This window comes from Podarcis pityusensis (genome assembly GCF_964106645.2).
Source record: "Podarcis pityusensis genome assembly, chromosome: 13".
Taxonomy (NCBI): Eukaryota; Metazoa; Chordata; class Lepidosauria; order Squamata; family Lacertidae; genus Podarcis; species Podarcis pityusensis.
Genome location: NC_138038.1, coordinates 24,587,176 through 24,613,821, shown reverse-complemented (window position 1 = coordinate 24,613,821; position 26,646 = coordinate 24,587,176). Strand labels below are relative to the sequence as shown.

Genomic DNA, 26,646 nt, shown 5'->3' with positions numbered 1-26,646 from the left:
GTGCAGATCCACATTTTGTTCTGGTGTGGACAAGCCACTGGTTGGCCACTGTGGATCTGTTTCACCTTAAGTTCTTGATTAAGCCTAGTTGCCTTAGCAACTGCAGCACTTTACCCTTTCATCCTGGCCACCTGCCTCCTTTGAAGCAGTTTCCACAAGTTGTGGTGCAATGCAAAAAAAACCCAAAATGCTGACTCGCAGGGCTTGTTTTGCCATGGGTGAAAATGTTCAGGAAGCACCACTTCATTCCTGTTTCAGCTCTGCACTTAATCTGATCTTTTAGAACATCCCAGATGCAGCATGGCAACATCCTTAGATTTTCCAGATCACATCACTGCCCCAGAGAACCAGAGGCTTGCAGCTTCCAGCCCCTCCTATCCTTCACTGGAACCACCTCAATACCCCCTAATTGTACACAATTTTTGTGTCACTATCGTCACTTCTCCCATGGATAGCTGATGCACTGGTGACAGAGGAAACACCCTCTAATTGTTTTGCAGTTCTTGTCCAGCTGGCTTTCTAATCTCAAGCTCACCCACTCAGAAAATGTGTTAGGAGGAGGATTTTAGTCTCTGATAAGCAGAGTTTCTGGCTCCAATGACACTGGTAGCTTTTAACCTGATCCTCATGGTTCAGAGAGCAGAGAGGCCTTGTTGGCAAGCCTAACAGGACCCAATGGGAGGCCCCATGAGATCTCAAGATACTGTGTGCAAAAGAATGATTGCCTAAAGCTCACCCTTACTAGTTCTGGTACTCAAAAAAAGTGGGGGGTGCTCAAACTAGGGAGGGATGAACTTGCCAGCCTCTACCCCATGTTCCCACAGGCACTGGTTGTACCCATTCTGCCCCCAGCAGTGAGCAAGAAGGCCTTCAGTTGTGCGGCCTTAGGAACCTCCTTCTGTCATAGCTGTGGACCACCTCTCCTCTGGTTCTGAAAAGGAGGGGGAGGGGGAGGAGAACCCACCCCCAGGTCTTTCCTGTTTGGGACTGTTATCCCTGGAGCCTGCCTCCCCTTCCCTGAGACTGAAGGAAACACTGCTAGCAGATGTTGATGGTTGGTCTACAGACTCCTCAGGGGATCAAGCAATCCCACGGCTGGAAAGTCCATTACCCCAAAAGGAGCTAAGAGGAGTGGGCCTTTAAATAGTCAGGAGGCTATTGACTCACTGGGTGGGGCCTCCAGTCAACGGCTCCCTTGCGCTGCTATAAAACTCAGCCAGGTCTTTGTTGAGACAACTTGGATGGTTGGCCTCAGCTCTCGGAGAGCTATCTGTGGTGCTGAACCCAGACCTTAATCTCCCTCCAAGGGGCTAACCTTTGCCTTGCTCCTCTGCCTGGACAATCAGCAATGTCTGACCTCTCCTTGTTTAGCCGATCACCCTCCTGGGTGGTGGAAGTCCCTGTGGACTGTGACTGATCAACATGGGACAGTTGAGGAGGTCAAATGGGGGTGCCTGGTGTGTTCACCTCCTGCTCAGTTTGAGCTCCATGAATTATTTTTGAAGGCCTGAAGGGGGCTGCTCTATCACTGTTAACTGCCCCACGGCATCAGAATGAAGCCAGCTGAGTCAGGGCAGTTTCTTGGTGACATTTCATTGAATAATTGTTCCCTTTTTATGACGTCTTGTTAATGCCATGATTGGCGTGAAGTGTATAACAGAACATGACCTTAAGAGAGATCTTTTAATGGGTTTTTCCGCAGGCTGGAGGGTACTACATATGAGATGCAAAGGCTATGGGCTTTTCCACAATGAGTGCAGTTAATAGATTGCAGGGCCATGGACCTATTCACCTCATTAGGGAGGATAATAAAGGCAGGCTTCAATTTTACTGGCCTTGGGTTGTTCTCTGCTGTTCTTCAGTTTTGTCAAGGACATAGACTGAAACGATTTACCTTGTTTAGTGTTTCTTTTCCCGACTGTCAAAAACTGCCTTCCATTTTTTGGCACCACTGATGTTGTCTTTGGGCTGCCTTTGTTCCCCCATTGCTATTTCCCTTTATGGTTCTTTTCCTTCATTATACCTCATCTTCCTTCACTGCTGATGTATTGGCTGTGACAACCCATGTGATTTTGTTGATGATGTTACAGAGTGGATGGCAACTAAGTTCAAGGGCAGTGAGGGAGAAGAAGAAGAAGAAGAAGAAGAAGAAGAAGAAGAAGAAGAAGAAGAAGAAGAAGAAGAAGAAGGGAAATTGTACCAAGAAGCAATAGGCAGGGGGATAAGCAATGCATTGAAACAATGTGAATCTGAAGAGCAATTCAAGTTGAATAATTTCACTTTTTTGTTAAAAAATGAAATGCCGGTTCTGATATATTTATAGAAGTGTTGTGGGTGCCAGCTCAAAAGTTCCAGTACTCCATACTGGGGAGTCCTGTCACAAAAAAATCATGACTTCCCCATTTTTTGGTGGATTTTTTCCTGCCCCTGGAGAAATTCAGTGGAAATGGTCAGTGCACTTTCTCTATCCACCAACATATTTTGAGAGGCCATTTTTGCTGACCTCTCTAAAATATCCTGCTTCTGCTACCCATCTCTTGCTTCCTGCACCATGGAGGCCTCCAGCTCTGCCATTTCGCTGTCCTCTACTGCACTTTTCCCAGTTATCTTCAGTAATGTGAGCTATGCATTGTGGGGAAAGTTCTGTCTCCACCACCTCGTTCCTTGTTCCTTCCTTTGATGTCCAGGCTTACCTGCCTGCATTGTTCATATCGAGGGCACTGTTTCACCTGCAGCAAGGCAATCATCATCACCTTAATCACCATTTCTAATGAAGCTCAAGCTCCTCTGCAGTACTCCAGCCCTTCAAAGCGTTGCTTAGTACAAATGATGGTTAACCACAGGGTTTTGATGTTCTCGTTCTTATGCCCTTGCACTTTCTCCTGACCACCACATAGTTGCACACACAAGCAAGTAGCTCGCTTTCATCAAAAGGCTCCATCAGTCAATTTGGCTCAGCAAGCTGTCATTCAAAAGTCCTTAGCGTGATGTTGGCAATACTTGTGAGGTTGAATTTGAGGAATGTTGCTTGTGAAGCTTGGGATTCTGATTCCAGCAAGACGCCCATGGTGGTGAAGTGAGGTGTGGCAAATTATCACAGCAAAAAAAAACACAAAAAAACCAACCATGCACTGAACAGCCAAGGGAAGCACCCAGTTATGCCAACCCAAAGTGGCAGGAAACTGTCACATGAATCCTCCCAGCCAATCAGGAGTCTAAGGAGTCAATGCTAATATTTCCCTGCTGTTCTCACCTCCGCCAGCAGGGGGTCAGTGCTAACGTGCTGTATTGTAGAGGAGACCCTGGTTCATATCCTGCTACCAGACAAAAAAAGTGCTCAAGGTCAATCACCAGGCAGCACAGCCAATCCATGATTAGTGGTCTTTTTTAAAGGATTGTGCTATTTTAGGGATTGTATGTATCTTATGTTATTTTATTTGCTGTTTTAATGTGTTGTAAACCACTTTGAGATTTTTTTTTTTCTTAATAATGTAAAGTGGAGTAGAAACGAAAATCATCATCATCATCTTTATCTATTTGATGTTGTTGTAAGCAGACCTGTTGCTTGTGCAAAGGGCAGTATATAAATATTCTAAATAAGTAAATAAACATGGAAATGGGGAGGGGTGTAGGGGGAGATTAGTGGTCCTCCATATAGCCGTAGCCATTCTTTGTCACCTAAAGCTGCCCAACCCTGGTTACAGTTGGAGAGGTTCCATGGCTGAAGTGAAGGGTGGTGCTCATTAGGACTGGTAGGGTGGAATTCAGGGAGGTTGACAGTAGGGGGAGCCAGAGCAAGCTACTAGCCAGTGAGGCAGAGCCAACTAATCTTGTTTTTGTCCCCAACCTCCTCCCTCCTGGCCCTTCTGCCTGTTCGCCTCTCCTCTCTGAGCCTACAAGCAGTGACAAGGGTTGTGTCATCTGTTCCAGGCAGTTCTACATACTGGGGTAGGAGGTAGAGCAAAGGAATGGGTAGCTGGGAGAGAATCAAGGAGCGGGTAGTCCCACTGGGGGTATTTTGCTCAGATGGGACCCCACAAAATCCAGATGTGGTCCTGTGTTGCCTTCCTGTTCACCACAAGTTTGAGCTTTTGAGAAGTTCTTTAGCAAAACCCAGTAGTTCCAGAAGGAGGTGGGAGGAGACAGAGAAGAATGAAAGGGTAAGTCGATAACTGAGAATGTGGCTGGAGGATATCCATTAAGCTCCCTTTGAGGATTGGAATCTCTTTCTGTGGATGAAAGGGTAGATAGAAAAAGATGTAGGGAAAAAAGATTCCAAGCCGAAAAGCCCAGGTCTCAAATGTTATTACAAGAAAATTCTTGGAATGTAACTGCAAGGTGAGCTGGAAGCTCAAAAGCTGAAGTAACGCCTTTGTTTTCTGGGAAATAGCCTGGCTAAATTCCATATCTGCAGCCCTATAAACCTGTGTAAAAATGCCTGATTTCTTTAGAGGAACCAACCTAAGCTGAGGGACTCTCGGGTGGGTTTTCTACCTGCTCCTTTCAGCAATACACACAGATACTGCTATCCAAATGCTCAGTATATGAAAATTCACTTATCCAAACACGAGCAATTAGTACTCAAACCTCGCTATACACACTGCAGATTCAGATACCCAAACATCTAGACCTGCACGTAGTACTGTAAACAGATTATCAGCGTTAAACAAGCCTTACTTTTTTGTGTGTTTAGCTGGCCTGCGGCTTTCATTTCATCAAAAACCATGATGAGAGGGAGCAGGGAGGGAAAGGGAGAGATTGCACAAATATGAGAGCATTTTCCCGCTTACTTTTTTGCCTTCTGCAAGGTTTCAGAGGGGTTTCCCCAGGTTTTTTCATCATTTGGGGATCAAAATTCCTTGGTTGGGAATGCATTAAAAAAATTCCAATAGGAACCAATGGAAATCATCAAGTCGTTATACAAACACTCACCTAACAAACAATTTCCTGAGAAATTGTGTTTGGATAGCAGGACCTGTGTGTAAATTGCTTTAAATAAAGACAGATCTTTGTACCCTCAAAATAATTATTGAAGTCTGGTTTTTTTCTACAATAAAAAACACTGGTTCTTTCCCAATTTTATCCTTTCTTGTGGAATCCCACAATGATTACATTTTTGAGAACCCTAAATATACACCCATGAAACGATCTCGTGTTTTATAGGAAATAATGCTTTATTAGCTATTAGCAAGCAAGGCAGTTGACTGTAAAGGTCACCTAACAGTGTGCTTTTTCTTCCTTATGCAAAGGAAGCTGCACACACATACATAACAGAAAATATGTGTTGTTTTTGTTAATTTGGAAAACTTGCTGATAACTATTTTTTTTTAATTAAAAAAAGGAAGGCATACTGCAGAACGCATGAAGATTCTGTGATGTTAAACTCTCTCAGTTGTATCCACAGAACTATAGTCTTGGGGCACTATTGATGGCAGGTTCTTTTCAATAGCTGGACTGTTTGACCTGCTCACGAGAAGAGACGACCTTTCCATCTTCAACCTCCTCGACAATCATGCGGACTTGACGTGAGGTCTTTGTCACTGCAAGAGAAGAATTGGAGAGAGGGTTTATTTCCCCTTCAGATGTTTCATAACTTCACCAGATAACTCCATCTCAAAAACGTAATGATCAGGAGGTGAGAGGACCTGAGAAGCTTATATAGGGTCCTCAGCCAACTGGGAGGCTGAGCTGGGAGCCAATCAGGCCTTGAGGGAAGGACCAAGGAATGCTGGAAGGCTTCTGTTGCTTTCTAGGCCTGTGAGCAGACTGGTTAATGTTTCCATTTCCACGTACAGAAGACCCCAGGAAGTTGCTCCTGATATTATTTCATAACTTGTCTCACACACCACTTGATTGTAAAAAAACACAACAACCTCAAAGCAGTTTGCAAAATATATGTAGTTGAGAGACAAAAGTAGGATGTCTTACAGGGATGGGAAACCTGTGGGTCACCCCCAAATGTTGCTGAACTCCTGTCAGCCTTGACCATTGGCCATCCTGACTGGGGCTGATGGGAGTTGGAGTCCAACAACATCTGGAAGAGCACCCACTCCCCGTCTGTGCCCTGTCAGAATAGCAGAGATGAGTACCTCATCTACTTTCCTCTTATCTACTTGGAATTGTAGGGGAAAACAGGAATTGTGTGGGCTGGGATGTCATTAATAGCGCAGTCCTAGGCATGTTTGCTCAGAGTTCAGTGAGTTCAGCGTGACTATGGCTGCACACACATTATACCTTTGAAGCACATTTGAAGCACATTTTCTCCTCGAAGAATTCTGGGCGCTGTAGTAGTTCGTTAAGTGGTTGCTAGGGATTGCAATTCTATGGGGGTAAACTAAAGTGCCCAGAACTTTTTGAGGGAAAGAATGATTTTCAAATGTGCTTTAAATGTATAATGTGTGCACAGCTTTACTCCCAGTAAGTGCGTTTAGGAAAGCATCATAATGTTTTTCAGAAATCTGAAATCTGCTCAGGATTCTGGCCAAGGGTGATAGTAACACTGCAATCCAAGATGGTGATGTCGGTGAACAGCATTCTTTGATGCACAGAGATATCTTCATCCTGACTCACTTAGCAGTGGCAGCAGCTAACATCACACATGATGAAGGGTCGCAGTGTTCAGATTATCTCCTTGCCATCTCCTTACCATTTGTGGTGGTCCATCAGCTACTGTTTTTAGAAGGCTACTGGGTTTGGCTAAAAATGGGACAAGTCAGGGCCTCTTGAAAGGTTCTCCTATATTTCCCCCAGAATCTGAGAACTGAACTTTTTTTAGTTGGCATGCATTCTTACCATCTCTTCCAGACACAGCTGCATTGTACTGGGAACTGATGCTGTAAGAAAAGAGGAAAGAAACATGGCCAAGTTAGAAATGCAGACTGCTTTTCTAGAATACATTATGAAATGCCAATGTGATAATAGGGAAAAAAAAGAAATCCTAAAAATGCCTATTAAATATAGAAACAGGGCTGCATACCAATGACAGTGTTGTTTGTTGATTAGATAATAAAATAATTAATGGATCTATTAATGCCAGCACCACCAAAATCTGGATAAAATTGCCTTTTAAGATATTGAAGGAACCTCCCTGTTTTGCTCCATGTGAGCTGTTTTAGAACTCCCTTCTTGCCATCCCTCCCCAGCACAGCCATCCCAGCCCCTCTTTTACGTACTGGGCCTCCTCTCCCTCCAACAGGCGGCGGTAGGTGGCGATCTCCTGTTCCAGGCGGGTCTTGACATCGAGAAGGATCTTGTATTCGTGGTTCTGGCGCTCCATGTCGCACCTCAACTCAGCCAGCTGCTCCTCCATGCTGCTGATCATAACCTGGATCTGGGCGAGCTGGGAGCCATAGCGAGACTCTGTATCTGCCAGGGTGGCTTCCAGTGCTGCTTTCTGGGGGAAGAGAATTGAGAGGAGGGTCACATTCATTGCTTTGAGAACTTTGGAAGATTATCAGGTATATAACAATGACAGTAGTGGGCTGCACGCTGGTTTTGTTATGTACTGAAGTTCTCACCCTGGGCCAGCCGGGGGATACTGTAGATAGTTATGCAAATAAGGAATCAAAAGTTACGTTCAGTGATTGGATAGTTTTAGAAAATTGTTACAGTTACATTGTAATGGAGCTCTATATAAGCAGGCTGACTGAACCCTTCAGTTCAGTTCTGTTCTGGCCTGTGAATAAACAAGAGCTGTTTGAAGAATCGCTGTGTCGTCTGATATGTTCACCCACAACTTAACAGGTTTCATGAAATATTTCAAGGAGGGATGGAGGGAAATTGAATTTGTTTTGCAAACCAAAACACAACTATTCTTCAAAATTTGCACTTTCCCAGATTTTGTGGTGCAGCTTCCTAACCAAATAATATGCATATATTAGAGGAAATTTCCACAAAATTCATTATTTTGAGGGATGTTGCTTGCAAAAAAAAAAGGTGTCTATATAAAAATGTGTATATCAGGAAGAATTCAGACAAAATTCTGAAACCCCTGCACATTACTTACTGAGATGTGGAGAACTGGATTTAAGATTGGAAAAATGAGAAAGTGACAGAAACCAAAATTGTCAGATTTGTTAAATCAGGTATAGCATCTAAAGTCCTTAGGTAAATGCAGATGTCCAATCAGCAAATAGCTTTGGGTTATGGAGCCTGCTGGATGAGACCAAAGGTCTCTCTGGCCCAGCATCCCATTCTCACAGTGGCTAACCAGATGCATGTGGGAAGCCTGAAAGCAGTCCCCAAATGCTTATGCCATGATAAAAATTAGTCTTTAAGGTGCCACAAGACTACAGGACTCTAGGTCGTTTTTGCTGCATTAGAATTACTGCTCTGGAAATTATTACACAGCTTTGTTGTTGCATTCATCTTTCACCCAAGAAGCTTAAAGGAGTTTCTCTCACTCACTCACACAGGCACACATTTCATCCTCATAAAACCTCTACCAGGTACAGTAGGATGAGAGATAGTGACTGGTCCTAGGTCACCTAGTGAACTTCATGACCGCATGGGGAGTTGATCCTGGGTCTCCCTGGTCCTAGTCTGACAAACTAGCCATGAAACCACTTTTTAATCATCCCATATTAAATTTTTGCAGAGCCTCTAGGCTATGAGACAAGAGCAGCAGGACGACTCGCTCCATCGCTTCTCAGTGCCACACCTCTGACTTTCTCACCCAAAGAACGCAGACTGCAATCTGATACAGTGTAGTGTATATAGGCTGCACACTTCACCGGAAGTAAGTCCTACCTAATTCAACAAGCTCAATAGACATATATAAGATTGCACCATTTGTCACCACCAACCTATCCCATTGAGTTCAATGGGATTTAAGCACAGTTCACTTTTGAGCCCTGTGTGTCTCTGTGCTCTTAACTACCTTTTTTTTCCCTTGAGCTACTGAGGAGCAGCCAAAATCAAAGTTGCACTCTGTGTAAGGACACACTAATGATACTGTCCAAAAGGGGGGAGGTGGGCATTGTTACGCAATGGCCAGAAACGCACCGCAAATCATTCAAATGAAAAGGTCCTACTTCTTGGACTGTGTCACCAAAATAGAGCCAAGGGGACTTTCAAAGACTCATCATCCTCCCCAGTTCCACGTGCCCCCTTACCGTGCTGAGTTGAGTCTGCAACTCTATCTCCAAGCTTTGGACGCTCCGCCTAAGTTCTGTGATCTCCGACTTGCCGCTCTGCAGCTGCTCTGTATGGATGGCAACTTCGCGGTTCAGCTCTTCGGTCTGCAAGCAAAAGGAGAACACATGTTGCTCACATGAAACTCAGAGCACCGAGTATCCATTTGAGAACCTGTGGCACTCTTTTTCCCCCTCCAGAAAGCTCCTTCATCCTGAGAGGAAGTCCCACCTTGCTGAAGAACCACTGCTCAGCATCCTTGCGGTTCTTCTCTGCCAGGTGCTCGTACTGCTCACGCATCTCTGTCAGGATCTTGGTCAGGTCCACTCCAGGAGCAGCGTCCATTTCCACCGAGATCTCACCACCCATCTGGCTTCGGAGGACAGCCATTTCCTGGAAAGAGAGGAAAAGTGGAAAGAGTGGAAAGTTTATTTGCTTTGTTTTCATTTTGTTTTTTGTCCTCTACTCTGGGTTAAGGAGAGAACTGCACGCAGATGAAGGTGATGGATGGTTGGTGAAGGACCCTGTGTGAGATGCAGGGAAGGGAAGTTCTCCCAGGGTGGGAGGTTGGGAGAAGAAAAGAAAGGTCCCAGGTGAGAGCTGAGAGGGTTCACCTTTTTCTGTATGGGACAAGAGTTAAGCTCTACCTGTGAGAGGACTCTGCATTCTATTTTTACTTTCTTTTTTAAAAAAATGTTTAGATCAGTTTGTTTTTTATTGTAATGTATTCTGAACATTCTTAATAAAAAAGAAAGAATGTTTGTTTGCTTATATGTTCCAGCTGTGACATGGGAGTCCAAAACCACATAGAAAAGTGCCTTATGGCTGATTAGCCTACTTGTCCAAGTTGTCCATCTCTCCGAAAACAACTGGAAGCAGCTCTCCTGGGTTTAGCAGGGGACCTTTTGAATGCAAAGCATATACTCCACCACTGAATAGAGCCATGGTCCTTTGAAGACAGACTCTGTCTTGGTGGCTAGCAAGCAGGCTTTGACCAGCTGCTTGACTGCTATGAATTAGACTTTCTGCACACCATCACAAGCCACCCTAAATGAGGGTTTGTCCTGGCACTCCAAAGACCAGATCTTGAGCATGGCAGTACAGGCACATGACTGGTTGGTTATGGGACTGAAGCCAGCAAGCGTAGGATGCTTTACTTGCCACTGGCCATGCGATACAGGTTCATGGCAGCTTTGCCTCTTACCTCTTCATGGTTCTTCCTGAGATAAGCCAGCTCCTCCTTCAGGTTCTCAATCTGCATCTCCAGGTCTGCCCTGGACAGGGTCAGCTCATCCAAGACTCTGCGCAGCCCATTGATGTCAGCCTCCACGTTCATGCGCATAGCTTGCTCTGTCTCAAACCTGGAAGCAGAAAAAAGGACAGATTAAATTAAGATATCCCTTTTTCATATTTTTTGTTTTGTTTTGTTCCACATAGTTTTGCTTACTGTATTTTTCCATGTATTAGACAAGGTTTTTGGCTCAAAAATCATGTCAAAAAACTGGGGTCATCCTATACACGGATAGTGGGGGGGGAGCTGTACGCCACCAGCCAGCTGGTTGGTGGACACGCAACTCCCCCGCATGCCGCTGAGGGAGGTGCACGGTCTAGGGAGCGTCATGGGGGGAGCGGCTGCCCCCTTTGCCAACCCCCAGCAACGGCCCCTCTGGGGTGATAGAGTGCAATTCCCCCTAAAAAAAGCTCAACAACTTCGGGCCATCTCCCCTCATTTTCTTTAAATTTAGTCCCCCAAAATAGGGGACGTCTTATACACAGAAAAATACGGTATTTGGTTTTTCAGACTAGTTGTTCATGACAGGCCTTCAGTTAAGTTTCCTGATATATGAGATGTCAGATTATCCAGCCTTGTTTGTTGGCTTTCTAATCCAGCCTGCTAATTACACCTTGCTTGTGTTCTGGACCAAACTCTGTGTTTCTAAACCTAATTTTTCTTTCCTTGCTCCAACTTGTTGAGTGGTTTTTAGATCTGCCTTGGAAGCTGTTGGCCAATTTGAATCCTAGCGCCAGTGCTTAATATGGCTGAAGCAACTTCATCAGTCCAGGGAGCCATAGATTGGAGACCGTTCTCCAAATGAAATGTTTGTTCCACCTGCTCATGGTTCATACATATTCTGCGGAAGCACAACTTACTTGGTTCTGAAGTCATCGGCTGCCAGGCGGGCATTGTCAATCTGCAGGACGATGCCAGCATTGTCAACAGTGGCAGCCAATATCTGGGGAAAGAACAAGTAGTCTTAAAGAGAAGTCTTAAAGAGGCTTGTCTGAATTATGTACTCTCTTAAGTATACAGGACGAGAGCAGGCATTAAGTGATGCCTAGGGTGGAAGTTAGAATGGCAGTTCATGGAGTTCAGGTCAGCCTGGATAGCTCAGCTGGCTGGAGTGGGGTGCTGATAATGCCAAGGTTGCAGGTTCTATCTGCATATGGGACAGCTTGCAGGGGGTTGGACTGGATGATCCTCAGGGTCCCATCCAACTCTACAATTCTATGATTCTATGATCTATCCAACAGGCTTACTCTACCCATCACTGCCACTATTGGGTTGACCATATTAATAGCAATCCCTACTAATCCCTGTGGAACACCCTCCCATCAGATGTCAAGGAAATAAACAACTATCTGACTTTTAGAAAACATCTGAAGGCAACCCTGTTTAGGGAAGTTTTTAATATTTGATGTTTTATTGCCTGGTTAGTATTATTATTATTAGTAGTAGTATTAGTATTATTATTCTGTTGGGAGCCACCCAGAGTGGCTGGGGAAACCCAGCCAGATGGGTGGGGTGTAAATTATTATTATTATTATTATTATTATTATTATTATTATTATTATCACCCAAATGGATTATGATAAACATGAGGAAACTGGAAATCAGCCCTTGCCAACCTGCTGCTTGCCAACTGTTTTGAACTACAACTCCCATCAGCCCTAGATAGCAGAGTCATGATGTCTGGAAATTGCCAGATTGGCAAAATCTGCTGCCAAGCAAGGAAGGCACTTGTTCTCTTATGTTGTTATCCATTGGCTGCTCCTTATTAGGTGCCATTTTCAAGGAAGGACATCAGTAGATCAAGCAATGGATAGAGATTTCTGGTGATCCATGAGCAAACTCAGAAGCTTCTCTCAAGGCATAGATAGATGATAGATAGATAGATGATAGATAGATAATTGATTGATAGATAGTAGATACCATAGATAGATAGATAGATGATAGATAGATGATGATGATAGATAGATAGATAGATAGATAGATAGATAGATAGATAGATGATAGATAGATAGATAGATAGATAGATAGATAGATAGATAGATAGATATAGATAGATAGATGATAGATAGATGATAGATAGATGATAGACACACAAAAAACATTTTCACCATGCCCTTCAAATCAAATAATTACATTGTTTCCTGAGTTAATTCCCACCCTCAGTTGACTTCTCCACAGTGTTTTTCCTCAAACCTTTTCTACTGAATTATATCTTTTCTGCTGCATTACTTCTTTTTTACAAAAAGGTCCTCTGTTACAATTGTTTAGGTGAGGCCTCTTTCAAACTCAGGCTGCATTTGGATACTCATTTGCACAAGGGTAAGTGCCACTGAACTCAATGGGATGTACTTCTGAGTAGAAGCGTATAGGGTTGTGCTGTCAGTTCCTCATCTGTAAAATGCAGGGTGGGCAGATAGAAAGGGGGCAGGATACTCATGCAGAAGAGGAGGTCTCAGCTGGTGTAGCTGGCATGGCAGCACAGAACTGCTGAAGTTCCACACATCATCTATTTTATTACGTTTATATCCCACCTTTTTTTTTTTCCTCCAAGGAACTCAAGGTAGCTCACATGGTTCCCCTCTTCACTTAACCCCCACAACATCCCTGTGAGGTAGATTTGGCTGAAAGGCAGTGACTGGTCCAAGCTTCATTACCAAGTGGGGATTTGAACCCTAGTTTCCCAGGTCCTGCTCCAAGCCAGTGTGCCACCCTGGCTCCCCACTCTCATCACATTAAAGGTGCAGGATCAGCCTGCCTCCTTTTGCACTTGGCACCCCTGGTGAAATGCAGCTTACTTGACAGGGTCGTTGTGGAAGGTGGAAATGAGCAGGCTTGCATTTGTTTTATTTAGCCAGTTCTCTCTTCAAAGAGCTCTCCTAATCTCTCGTTTCGGTCCAGTGAAAAACCGTTGCTCCTGCGCCTTCTCATTGCCCTGTCACCACAACGCTAGACAAAAGGGTGAGTTGCGTCAGAGAGCTCTCCTCTCCCTGCCCCAGGGTGCTTCCAGCCCCTCCATTATCTGAGCAGCTTGGCAGAGGGAGCGCATACTTGGAACGCAAGTCATATCCGCCGCACATCCACAAGCCCAGGGTCCTGTCATCACAGACATCACTCACGGCCCTTGTATTTCTTTTGGGTGCACCTGAAGTTGGAGCCACTGGTGCCCTGCAGCCATGCGCTCTAGCTGATAGCTTTTTCTTGATCTTGCGGTTGTCATCCTCCAAGGGATTAGCTCAACTGGAAATTAATCCAGTTCCATCCCTCCATCAGTCCACACCCTTCACTCTTAAAATAATTAGAGACCAAGGGTTTTAGAAACTGTGGGTCCACACCAGAGATGTAAAGGACACCCAACTTGCCCCAAGGAATCCTGGAAATTGTTAAGGGAACTAGGAATCATGGAGAAACTACAGTTCCCAGGATTCTTTGGGGAAAGCCGTGTGCTTTAAATGGACCTTGGGTGTACTTTACATGTCAGGTGTGCACCTGTCTCACAGCCGGTTTTTCTAAAGCAGCTGAGCAACACTTCAAGTACCTAATGGGTTGTTACATAGATGAGGGTGAAGAAGAAGAAGAAGAAGAAGAAGAAGAAGAAGAAGTCGTTATCTGCTTCTTTAAAAGGAAGAACTAGATCTAATGGTTTTAAGCCACAAGAGAATAGATCTCAGTTGACCATTAGGAGAAACCTCTTGAACTTACAAGCACTTAGACTATGGTACTGTTTACCCAGGACAGGGATAGCCAACATTGTGTCCTCTGGACATTGCTGGACTCCAGTTCCCATCAACTCTCCCACCCAGCCAGCATTGGCCCTTGGTCAGGATGATGGGAGTTGGAGTCCAACCACATCTGGAAGGTCACCTCATTGGTGCCCTGGACTTAGGGGTGGGTAGGCTTGAAGCAGAGGTTGGAGGACAGCCATCTGTTGGGGATGCACTAACTGGATTTCCTGCATCAAGAAGGGGGTTGGACTAGATGGCCTACAAGACCTCTTCCAGCTTGGTCATTCTGTGAACTTTCATTTCCCTGAAGGTTATATGGGGTTGTTGTTTTAATCAGAATCTTAATCAAAAGGATTAGATATGATGTATTCTGGAGGAAACCTCTCATCTGTTGGTTCATTTGACTTGACTCTACAAATGTCTCACTGGCAGACCAGAAATCAGGATGCCCTTCTTGCCCCTCCCCATGATGGGCAGGAAAATGGGGAAGGGCCGTAGCTTAGTGGGTAGAGCATCTGCTTTGCATGCAGAAGGTCCCAGGTTCAATCGCCAACATCTCCAGGTAGGGCTGTGAAAGACTCCCTACCAAATCCTGTAGAGTGTTACTGCCAGTCAGTGAAGATAATACTGAGCTAGATGGACCAATGGTCTGACTTGGTATAAGGCATCTTCCTACATTCCTCTGTGCCCTACATTTAGAGGGCTTATACCAAAATCTAACTTAGGTAACATATCTCAGTTGCACAACATAGCTTAAGTTCAGGAGATCCACACCTCTGAGTAAGAGTTTATTTGTGCCCCTAAGATTATTTAAGCATGCACTAATTTTTAAAAATGCAGTGTGTAAATGAGAGAAGGATATATATGGAAACATGAGCATTGTATGGGGCAGACGACAGGATAAGCATTTGTTGCAGCTTCCTAAGAAGATAACACACTTGGCCACAGAATGTGTGGGAAGCCCTAAAATGTGAGCACTCTAGAGATCTGAACCCACCCTTCCCACAGCAAGCAGAAAACTCTCCATTGCACCCCAGTTTCATGCAGGAATTGCAGATAGCTGTTCTTCTTATGTGCAAGGCGAATGGTCGTAGCTGCATTGTCACAAGTCGTTCTGGGCTCTGTAACAGCGACACATGCATACGGGCTTAAGCCAGAAACTAGTGGAAAGGGTTCAAATGCCTTAATAGCCATGCTTAGGTTTGCAACCCAGCAGCCTGGGCTCAAGGATCCCTTGAGCATCCACTCTTTTTTCAGCTACCTTACTCTTCTTTTCTTAACTGTTTTTACACCATTGCATTGCTCTAGACGACCCAACTCTACAATTTAATGGTTCCAAAGGCTCTCTGGTTTGCCATTTACCTTGCTCCGCAGATCCTCGATGGTCCTGAAGTATGGGCTGTAGTCACGCTCTGGACCTGGTCCCTGCTTCATGTGCCACTCCTTGATCTTGACCTCCAGCTCAGTGTTGGCTTCCTCCAGCGCCCGCACCTTGTCCAGGTAGTTAGCCAGGCGGTCGTTCAGGTTCTGCATGGTCTCCTTCTCGCCCCCGGCCAGAAGGACATCGCCGCCGCCAGCGACAAAGCTTCCACCATAGCCTCCACCAAACCCACCACCAAGGCTGCTGCTGCAGAAGCTGCCCCCATAGCCACCCCCAAGGGCACTGCCTACCCCATAGCCACCCCCAAGGGCACTGCCTACCCCAGAAACATAGCGAGAGGAAGAGATGGAGATGCCACCAGCTCCGCCATGGATGCTTGGGGCTCTGTATCCTCCACCCAGGTGGACAGAGGAAAGCCGGGAGGAACCCCCAGCAAAGGAAGGCCCCTTCATCGAGGAGGAAGAGGTGTACTGCCTGTAGGTGGTGGTCATGGTTGCCAGGAAATGGAGACGCCCAAGAGAAATGTTCTGACTACGTTCTAAAAGGCTGGAGAGAGCTAGCAGCTCCTTGTCTGTATTCTCCTCTTATATCTGAGACGGAGGCGTTGCCACAAGGAGTGGCGTGGGTGGGTGGGGGGTTGGTCTCCTCTCTTTTCCATTCCCTGAAGGTTTCATCACCCCGGGCATCCAAGCCAACTTCCCAAACTATCCTTTTCCTCCCTGCGTTTATTCATGCCTATGTCACATTCCAGAGGGCGGACTTTTCTTTTTATTGAACCGTTCCTTCTTTTGTTTCCGAAAAGAAATCGTCAGCTGTTACTCAGCCAAGGTGGCTCTTCCACCCAAGGCTATATCTTTTTTTTAAAGGGTTTCTGTACCAGGAAGGCTATGGAATGCAAGTAAGAAAGAATAAAGTATTTGGAGACTCCACCCTGATGTCTTTCTGAAAAGTCAGGGCATTCTGCCTTTCTCGTGTTTTTCTTGGCTCCCACTGCTGAGTCTTTCCTAAGCACCCATATCCTTCAGCACCTTCTGGAATGTGGAGTGTGTGGACTCTGTCTCTAAAGCAGGGTTCAGCCAAAGACTCTTAAGAGCGTATAACCAATGACCAAGTGGAAGGATAGGTCTGCTGGCAAGACTTCGCTTGGCCGGGAACTGAAAATCTCAGGGCCAGACAGCAAACAAAGCTTATCTTCCATCACAGCGACCTTGTTGCAGAGGTTTAGTTACATGCAGGCATCAACAGAGGACACCCCCAGAACCTCTACTGCAGGGTTTTCCAGACTTGGGTCTCCAGTTGTTTTTGGACTACAACTCCCATCATCCCTAGCTAATAAGACCAATGGTCAGGGATGATGGGAATTGTAGTCCAAAACAGCTGGAGCCCCACATTTGAGAAACACTGCTCTAATGGAACATAATCATCATTTCTAACCCACCTTTTTTTTCCAAGGAGTTCATGGTACTTGGTTCTCCCCCTCCTCATATAAGACACACCCCCCCAACAAGCCTGCAAAGTTAGGGCTCCCAGATGTGTGTTTGTCATTTGAAAGGAGTATAGAAAAGAATGACTTGGAGGGTAAGGGTTAAGCACCCTCCCATTTGCCCTCTCTTTCTTGCAAATTGCGCCCTGGCCCTGTATTGGTTCTCTTGGTTCTCATTTTTCCAGTCTTAAATTTTTGCAGCAAATATATATCTTAGTGCAAATTTCATATACTGTTTTGACTAATCTACACATTTTTATGCACACTTTCCCCCATAGCTGCGTATTTGTGAACAAAGGTTGGAGAACTACACCTCAGACTTTGGATAAGTGCAAATTTTGAAAGATGGCTGTTTAGGTTCTTATATTAGTTCAGAAAGTGCAAATTTGATAAATTCAGTTTTAAATGTGAACTGCGTCAAATTTCTCCCCCTGCCATTTTGCTCTGGAGAGGTGACACCCTGCAACCTTCTAAATATTGCTGGACTACAAATTCCATCATCCCTGACCATTGGCCATGCTGGCTTTGGGGGGCATAGAGTCCAACAACATCTGGAGAGCACAGGTTGCCCATCCCTGTTTAGCCCTGTCTGAGTTGTGGAACTCTGCATAAATCAATCCGCCATTGGTTCTCCAGATGCCACAGCACCCAGCATTAGTTTGGCCCAGATCAATACAGTGGTACCTCGGGTTACAGGTGCTTCAGGTTACAGACGCTTCAGGTTACAGACTCCGCTAACCCAGAAATAGTACCTCAGGTTAAGAACTTTACCTCAGGATGAGAACAGAAATTGTGCAGCGGCAGCAGGAGGCCCTATTAGCTAAAGTGGTACCTCAGGTTAAGAACAGTTTCAGGTTAAGAAAGGACCTCCGGAACGAATTAAGTTCTTAACCCGAGGTACCACTGTAAATAGGTCTCAGCCCCAGTGAGCTTACAAACCAAAAGCTAGGGGCGTGAAGAGAATAGAGAGAAATTAAATTGCACTGGTCTTATGTTTCTCCCTCCCTTTCTTTCTTTCTTTCTTTCTTTCAATACCAATATATTCCTGAGAGCCATTTCACACGCTGCACAGCAGTAAGCCTACATTTGCAACCAAGTGTCCCCTAGACCAGAGGTTTTAAACCTTTTTGAGTCCACGGCTCCCTTGACCAACTACCTTCTTTCTGAGGCACCCCTGTGGGGTTCAGGGGCCCAGTTATGTCACCGCTTGCCTTCAGAGCCAGCAGCCCCTCACCCCTTTTTGAACACCCTCCCTTGCGGAGTGTGTTCCCTCATCTTCCTCTCTGCTCCCCTCTCCTTGGGAGTCCTCTGGGTAGCCACTGCTGCCATCCCTGGTCTCTGAGCTGCCCCACCCCCTGCCCCAAAGAGAGGTGCCTCATCCTGCCACCCCACAGGGGCCTGGGCAGAGGATGCCCCCAGCCTTAGTGGCCCCTGTTTCGTTAGCCCAAAAATGGAAAACAAGTGAGTTCCCAAATTAAACTGATAGAATATGCGCAGCTTGCAGATCTAACATACAGAATAAGATAACAAGAACATATGAGAGACTTCCGGGTTGGCGCCATCGCCGAATGGCGGACTCCCTCCGAGCTCCGGAGGGAGCCTGCTCGGCAGGGGCTGGGTCCTACCGCACCGGCGATGCGGGGACCCTTAAAAACCACGGCCACGGAGGCCGTGGACATGGAGACTCGGCTGGCACCGCTAGCGCCCTCCCGACTCATGAAGGAGCCTTTTTAAAGGCTACGGATCGGGTGCCGGGGAGAAGCGTGGTGCTTTGAGTCCTCTGCTATCCCTGCCGAGCGCAGCCGCATGCCATCCGGCGGAGAGCGCTGACTTCTTCCATTGAAAATTCGGACTTCTTAACAACAACCCGTGAGTAATTTGGAAACCGGGTTCAAAAGGAGAAAAAAAAAGTTTTTTTTTTTCGGATTGGACACGAGCGGGGGGGGATCCAAAAAGGAAGTCAGTCCCCCCCCCTACTGTAAACCTTCCAAAACAAGGACGGGGAAACCAAGGTCCAAAAAGATTTGTATTGCTGATAAAAACTAAGAATTCCACGATGGGGAACTATAAGAACTGTGCTGGAGGAAGAATTGAGGGAGAAGAAACGTAACCCCCCCCCCTGGGAACCGGGGTGATTGAAGAGAGAGCCTGGTGAAAAGAGTCGGAGATTTTGACAGCTGTCAAAGTAGCTGTCAAAGTCGGAAAGCAGAGAGGATTTTATTATGAGAACTTTGCTGGTTAAATTTGTTACAATTTGCTATAACTCGTTAAAACTTGGATACAAAATGGCGAAAACATGGATAACAATCGGACTTTTGGACTAGAGAAAACAAAGTTACAACAATCCCCCTAGAGGAGTTTCGGGACATTACAAAGATGGTCGTAAGTGGAAAAATACCATTGGAATTTTACAGGACTGGTTATCTTCTGGGAAAGCTGCAAAACGGAAATAATATTTTGTCTACAGGGTGTTCAGCTAAAGGAGACAATAGAATTTTCTATTGAAGAAAGGAAGGGACTGAACGCAAGTTTTTGTTCCTGAATAACAATAACCCCTGCAGAGTTACTAAGCTTCTGAATTAGAACGTTTCAGCAGCGGAACAAGAGGAAATTGGACTACAATTTGGAAAGAACAATGGGGGGAGTTTTATTAAAGATCTGAAGTTAAGTGTTTTAAAAAATAACTATAAAAAGAAAAAGCCAGCAAGGAGTTGGGGGAAATAGGTGATTTATGGACTTTAAGAATTCCAGGTGGATAACATGGTTTGGTGGTCAGGGGGAAATTAAACCGGGGACAGGGGGGGGAGAACTAAAATCCAAAGGCTTGTTAACTTCTTTTTTTTTGAACTGGCTCTTTTTCATCTATTATACTTTTTATTTCTTATTTCTGATATTTCTATTGTGTGGGGTGTCCTTATCATTAAAAAAAGGGAAATTGTGGAATGACAATGGGGTGGGCCCTGGGAGAGAACTTTTGTCTTTTATTAAGGGTATTGATGAGGAGTGTATAAATTTTAAATTCGAATAATGGTCTAAACAAATTAAGTTTCAATTAGAACTGAGAGCTTGTGGAGCCAACAATATGAAAGGGGAATATGGTAGGGGTGGGGGAAGGGGGGAGTCCCGGAAAGTGGATGTATGAAAATAAGGCTTTGAATGTACTTTAATCCTTACTTTCTGTATTTTTGAAAATCTTAATAAATATCATTTAAAAAAAAAAAAAAAGATAACAAGAACATATGTTTAAAGAAGATTGGAAAATGTTTATTGAATATAAGGGGGGAACTGTGTACACTTGAAAACGTTGGCAGCATTAAGATAAATTCAACAGCGTAAGTTTTGATGGATGTAATAATGCAATACTTGAATGGCTTGGTTTATTTAAAATATGCAGGGATTGATGTTATGCAGAATGAACCATGGAAGGAGAAGAAGAGAATCTTGGTTAAATGAATATTCTAAATTATCAAACAGAAAACTTAATAAAAATGGGGGGGGGGGGGAATCATTGCCCTAGACAATGAGAAACAGACAAACCTAGCTTTCTGGCAAATGGAACTGCATGACGCACTTGCTTGCAAACACCTTTTGTTTTATTCCTTCTTGGCACTCTAGTTATACACCTAGAGATGTAGAAAGAGGCGACATCATATCAGACCCTTGGCCTGCCTAGCTCAATACTGTTGACACTGAATGACAGCAGCTTTCTAGGATTTTCATACTGTGCTCTCCCAGCCCTACCTTGAGATGCCCTTCGGAACAGAACCTAGGACATTCAACATGCAATGCATTTGCTCTAACACTGACCTATGACCCATCTCCATGCTGAAAGGACAGTGTCCAGTGGCTCTAATGCCTTACTTTTGTAGACAGCTCTGAAAGCGCTTGGATGCCTTGCATTGTTGCAGCTGTTGCAGAATCCCAGGTCCTCTCGCCATGGCATCACTAAGTTTCTTGATGATTAATTTTAAGTTCTAGGAGCATTCATATGTCCAGCTTCATGAGGGTAAAAATGTCTTTAAAATATTACACAAGTGTCAGGCTTTGGGGAATTCTATCCCTCCCACGGTGGCAGCAAAAAAGCAGAACAAAGAAGAGTTCTTACCAGTTTATTCAATAATCACAGCGAGAGACAAAGAAATGCAGTCTCTCTATACAGTGGTACCTCGGGTTAAGAACTTAATTCGTTCTGGAGGTCTGTTCTTAACCTGAAACTGTTCTTAACCTGAGGTAACACTTTAGCTAATGGGGCCTCCCGCTGCGCCCACCGCGAGATTTCTGTTCTCATCCTGAAGCAAAGTTCTTAACCCAAGGTACTATTTCTGGGTTAGCAGAGTCTGTAACCTGAAGCGTCTGTAACCTGAGGTACCACTGTAGTGGCGTTGCTCTACATTGTCCCTATTCTATGTCACCCCTGCATCAGCTAATCTGGACTTTCTGCCTCTGAGCTCTCTGTTCTAATACCCTCAATGCCCACCTCGTCCTGGGGGGGGGGGTCAGGAATGCTTTCCAAGGACACTGAGTCTGTCAGCTGTCTCTCCCCTGATATTTTTTCTTCCTGTTGTTCCTCTCCCAATATTTCCCAGCTTCTCCCCTCTGCAGCCTCTGAACTATGCCCTTCTGCAAACCACTGTACTAAATCTATACGGTCCTCCTGTTCTCAGGAAGGTTCAGGAGAAGGGGGAGGCGGCCCCCACCATTCCTCCTCAGTCCAGCCCCTGACAATAAGTGAACTGCAGTGGCTATGATCTCATACACACAAATTTCAAGTCTGGGGTTACCCAGTGGATATGAATGATGTAGCAAGCTGCTGCTTGTTGTGCAAATCCACTGCTGAATTAGCCGCATCCAGTTATGTCATTCCACTGGAACGGCCAATTGCATGTATGCACAATGAAAGTACACATCATACCGTTGGATTGCTATGACTCTAACCGTGCTCCACCTTAAGCATCTATTTGCCAGCTCAGAGCTCTGCAAGAAGGTAAAGGGGAAAAACAGGGATGGGCGGATCAGTCTATTTCAGGTCTGGGTCAGTTTCACATGCAATTCATTCATAAATCTATGTATTTGGGGGTTTTTTTTAAGAATGCACATGGACATTCATGCTCAAACTCTAAATACATATTTTGTACTAAAAATACATTTAGACAGATATTTCATGTATGCTTTTATAAATATATATTTATCCTTGAATATGCAGTTTGGTGCCTTTTCATTTTAAAAAAATTATTTTTCATTTTTTAAAAAAAACAAACAATATTATTATCCATTTAAAACATTTTCAATTTCTAGACATCTAGGATTATTTAGATCCCCAGACTCCCCCCACTGTATCTAATTACATTTTTCTAATCCATTTTATCTCCTTTTTTTTTACCTTAAATCATATTGCATTATAAGTGTTATAACAATCCTGCTAACATTTTAAATATCTACAGTGGTCTTTAAGGTATTCTATAATTCCCCCCCCCCCAACTTTTGGCTAATTTTTTTTATCATCTTGGTGTTTGGTGCCTTTTCCAAGTTGCAAACTGTATTGCAAAATTCAGCAAAGGGCTGAATAATCTGTGAAGTCCTTGTTCAAAGAAACCAAAACAGTGCAGGCCTAGTGATTGCAGCAACTCTTGCAGTAGGCCTTGCACCAATGAGGCTTTTGCAAGGACTGAAGGCCCCCGTCGTCCAACCGCTCTCTAAAACTCCTCCCCCAGGTCATTGTCCAGCAGCCTAAGGCTTCCTCGTCCTGTCTCTCTTTGGTCTGCCCTCTTCATTTTTCTGTGTGTTCTTCGAGACCAGGAGGAAGGGGAACAGGTCACAGCAGGAGGAATAGTTTCCCCGGCTTCTTCAGCAGCCTGACTCATTGCTGCCTCTTGGCCCCCTCCTCTCCAGCCTCCACTTCTGTCTCTGAGCCTGGACTGCTGTCTGCCACAGCCTCTTCCTGCTCACTAAACCCTGTTACCTCTTCAGCTTCTGACACCTCCTCCTGCCCGTTTGCTCCATCTTTTCCCTCTGGCCATTTATAGTCATTCTACCACCAAACCGCTGACTCTGAGCCTTCTTCCCCTGGGGGTTCCCTTGAGGTTCCCCAGCTATTGCCTCCCACTCCTCTGCCGGTCCATGACAACCACTGATTAAGACCTTATTTTGTGCTGTCTCCAACTTTCAAGTTCCAAAAATGAGCAGGTGCTAAAAAGTTGTAACAAAAGTTGTCCCGTTTAGGGATGTTTTTAATGTTTGAAGTTTTGTTCTGCTTTTTAATGTTCTGTTGAAAGCACCCTGCAGCCAGTCAGAAGTGTGCTTTGGTTTCCAAACATTTTGGAAGTCGAACGGACTTCTGGAACAGATTCCATTCGACTTCCAAGGTACGACTGTATTGGGGAGATGGGTTGAACCTAACCTTCTCCCCCACTTGCTAGATTTTGATGTGCAGGGGCTATTTCCTTAAATTGGTGGGTTGTTCCATCCTATGAGCTCCACCTTGTATGCCATCTTAAGTGGCACAGCCCAGAAGCAGAAAGAACGATGCCCTGAGTGAAAAGCAGCCCTGAGACTCGGGTACTCATTGTATTTCCACCAGACTGTTGGTGTGGCACTAGACTGCCTTCAGCAAATGATTAATTTAAGCTTGGATAGGTGATGCATTTGGCTCAGCACGCATTGTCAGCTTAACTGTGAATTTCTCATGGATCCATTTCCTGTCTCAGCAAATCCCTTGAGAGTCCAGGAAGGAGGTGAGACATAGAAGAGGAGACCAGGAGATGTTTTCAAACAGAGGTGGGGAGCCTTCAGCCTGTGGGCCAGACGTGGCCCACAAGGCTTTTTCATTTGACCTACAGTGCTACCTCGGGTTACAGACGCTTCAGGTTACAGACACTTCAGGTTACAGACACTTCAGGTTACAGACTCTGCTAACCTAGAAATAGTACCTCGGGTTAAGAACTTTGCTTCAGGATGAGAACAGAAATTGTGCAGCAGCAGCAGGAGGCCCTATTAGCTAAAGTGGTGTTTTAGGTTAAGAACGGACCTCCGGAACGAATTAAGTTCTTAACCCGAGGTACCACTGTATTTGGTGCCGGTACAAAGCAGGCAAGGTAGGGCTTCAAAAGAACAATTGTGGGCTTAAAGTGATTTTAAAGCAGTTTATGGAGGTTCAAAGAGTCATGGACTGCCCGGGGTTCCCTTCCAACTCTACAACTCTATGATTCTAAAACATTTTGGCTGCATAATGAAAAGGACATCTGGAGGGGGCCTAAGTCATGACATTCTTTGCAGTCTTCCAGATACTGCACTAGAAGTCCTATTTCATCCCCCATGATTTGATCACACAGACACACACACACACACTCAGGGCAGTGCAAGGTGTGTCAGAAACAGCATTCCCTTAAATGTCCTGCCAACTGTTTTACTGTCTTCAAAGGCAGGTCCTAACAATTCCATCCCAGAAACTGCAACGAACATGTTTTGCGAACAGGCTGCCTCAAAGGGAGACGAAAGACGACAGACCTGCGAGACATGGAAAGGCTTCCGCTTGTAAAAACCTCCCCCAACAGCTGGGCAAGGGCACCTTAGAGAGCCTAGAGGCTTCCTTCAAAATGACGCAGAGAAATGATAGAACTCAGCAAGCCTTTACAATATTTTGTTGGCTCCTTTTGGACAAATAATGGTGAGGATCATCTGCTCAGCACCATAATTAACCTTAAGCTGAGTTTTTTGGGGTTGTTGTTTTTAAAAATCAGAATTGGTGGTTTGAAACCCTATAAAACTCACTTCCAAAAAGTTAATTGCTGCACGATGAGTGAGCCAGGTTGGAATGACATCATGTTCTTAGTTTAATCCCCAACAGAAATCACTTTTAACTGCCAAGGCTACCCTCCTGGAATTCTGCTTTCAGCAAGTGTATGCAGAAAGGAGCTTGGGATCTAGTGGAAGATTGCGAGGTGATTTGCCGGAGATCAACACAAGTTTCCAAGTCCCAATGCTTTAACAGAAGCAACTCTACAATGTAGAAATCTACATCCCCCCCCCAAAAAAAAAAAGATTGGGGAATCAAGAGTAAATTCACGTGGGAAATGATTTGTTTGCAAGCTTCATTTAAGATTATAAGAAGATCCATGCTGGATCAGGCCAGGGGCCCATCTAGACCATGGGACGTGGGTGGCGCTGTGGTCTAAACCACTGAGCCTCTTGGACTTGCTGATCAGAAGGATGGCGGTCCTGGCCAGGCCTCCACCTATTCCACAAAAGGTTTACAAAGTTCAGTTATTGCAAAAGTTATCTTATGTCCTTTAGAGGAGAAATTGTGAGTTGCAGAATTTTAAATACCCGTCATCATCCTTGACTTCACTCAATTTTGTTTAAGCCACTTCCGCCTTAAGGAGGAGGTGGGGTTGCGGGCTTCACGGCCCCTCCACGCGCACAGCGGGTGGAGGCCAGCCCCACGCGATTGGGGGGATTCCCAGCCACGTGACCCCCTGGCCGGCCAATCGGCTGGCTCAGGGGCGTGGCCTGCCCTATAAAGGCAGGACGCAGCTGGGGATCTCCCTCTTTCCCCGCCTGCCAGCTGTTCCTGTTTTTCCCACCCTCCCACCCTATAAGGTTTTCATTCCTTGACCTTGCTATGGACCTTGGTTGGTCCATAGCAACCCCCCGTTGTGGGGCCTGGTAGGAATTTTTCCACTTGGCAAATTGGCACCAGCCACTTGGTTTTCACCTACCTTGTAGCAAATCGTCACAACTTTCTGGGTATTGGGAGTTAGGCATTGGTATTGTTCTGTAGATGGAAGAGGGGAGGTAGCGCCAACACCTGCCCCACATATTGAAGGGTTGTCCGTTAAAGGATTCCGGGGGTGTGGCCCTGTCCGAAGCCTAGGGAGGTTAGGGCCTAAGGCACACCCCCTAGCGGTGACCCCGGGGGAGTTCCTAGTTGATGTGCATCAGCAGGACTCTCCCTACTGGTGGTTAACCCTTCCCGGACTTCAAGCAGACGGGCTGGATTTGGATATAGTCGGTTAGGACCAATGCCTAAGCCAATACTGCTCATCACCTGTAACCAATAAAGTTGTGGCCTTTTTCAGCCCATTAAACTTAATAATTGTGTCATGTGTCTTTATTTCCTCCTGGGGGGGTCGGGAACTTGCCATGCGATAAGACTCTTCCATTTTCTTCTAGTTGTGAGGGTGGGGGTGAGGAGGGGCCTCACAAGTAGAGCAGCCTAGGGCCTCTCTTCATCTAATTCCAGCCCTGCCCATAGTCACCTTTGACCAGTGACGTAGCGTGGGGGTGCGGGGGGGCGGCCGCACCGGGCGCAACATCTGGGGGGGCGCTCGCACTCGAGTGCTAAAATCCATGGGTTAGGGGGCGCAAATTACTTGCCTTGCCCCGGGTGCTGACAACCCACGCTACGCCACTGCCTTAGACTGGATTTTTTAACCCATCTAGACCAGCATCCTGTTCTCACAGTGGCCAACCAGAGGATTGTGGGAAACCTGCCAGCAGGATTTGAGCACAAAAGCATTCTCCCCTCCTGTGGCTTCCAGCAGCTGGTCTTCAAAACCAACTGTTGGGGCTGAGCATAGCCCTTATGGCTTGAAGCCATCATTGATAGCTTTATCCTCCATGAATCTTTTAAAGCCTTCTG

The 26,646-nt window shown here is 45.4% G+C and overlaps 1 protein-coding gene across 1 annotated transcript in view; it reads right to left on the bottom strand.

Moving 5' to 3' along the window:
* Positions 1–5,153: 5,153 nt before the first annotated feature.
* Positions 5,154–26,646, bottom strand: part of LOC308461813 (uncharacterized protein) — a 33,496-nt gene continuing 12,003 nt past the window's right edge. The window contains exons 9-16 of the mRNA XM_080978978.1: positions 15,508–16,109; positions 11,284–11,366; positions 10,337–10,493; positions 9,364–9,525; positions 9,114–9,239; positions 7,173–7,393; positions 6,793–6,833; positions 5,154–5,540 (exon numbers count right to left, since the gene is read on the bottom strand). Of these exons, the coding sequence (XP_080835104.1) occupies positions 5,443–5,540; positions 6,793–6,833; positions 7,173–7,393; positions 9,114–9,239; positions 9,364–9,525; positions 10,337–10,493; positions 11,284–11,366; positions 15,508–16,109 (1,490 nt within the window). The 3' untranslated portion in view covers positions 5,154–5,442. The remainder of the gene's footprint in view (positions 5,541–6,792; positions 6,834–7,172; positions 7,394–9,113; positions 9,240–9,363; positions 9,526–10,336; positions 10,494–11,283; positions 11,367–15,507; positions 16,110–26,646) is intronic.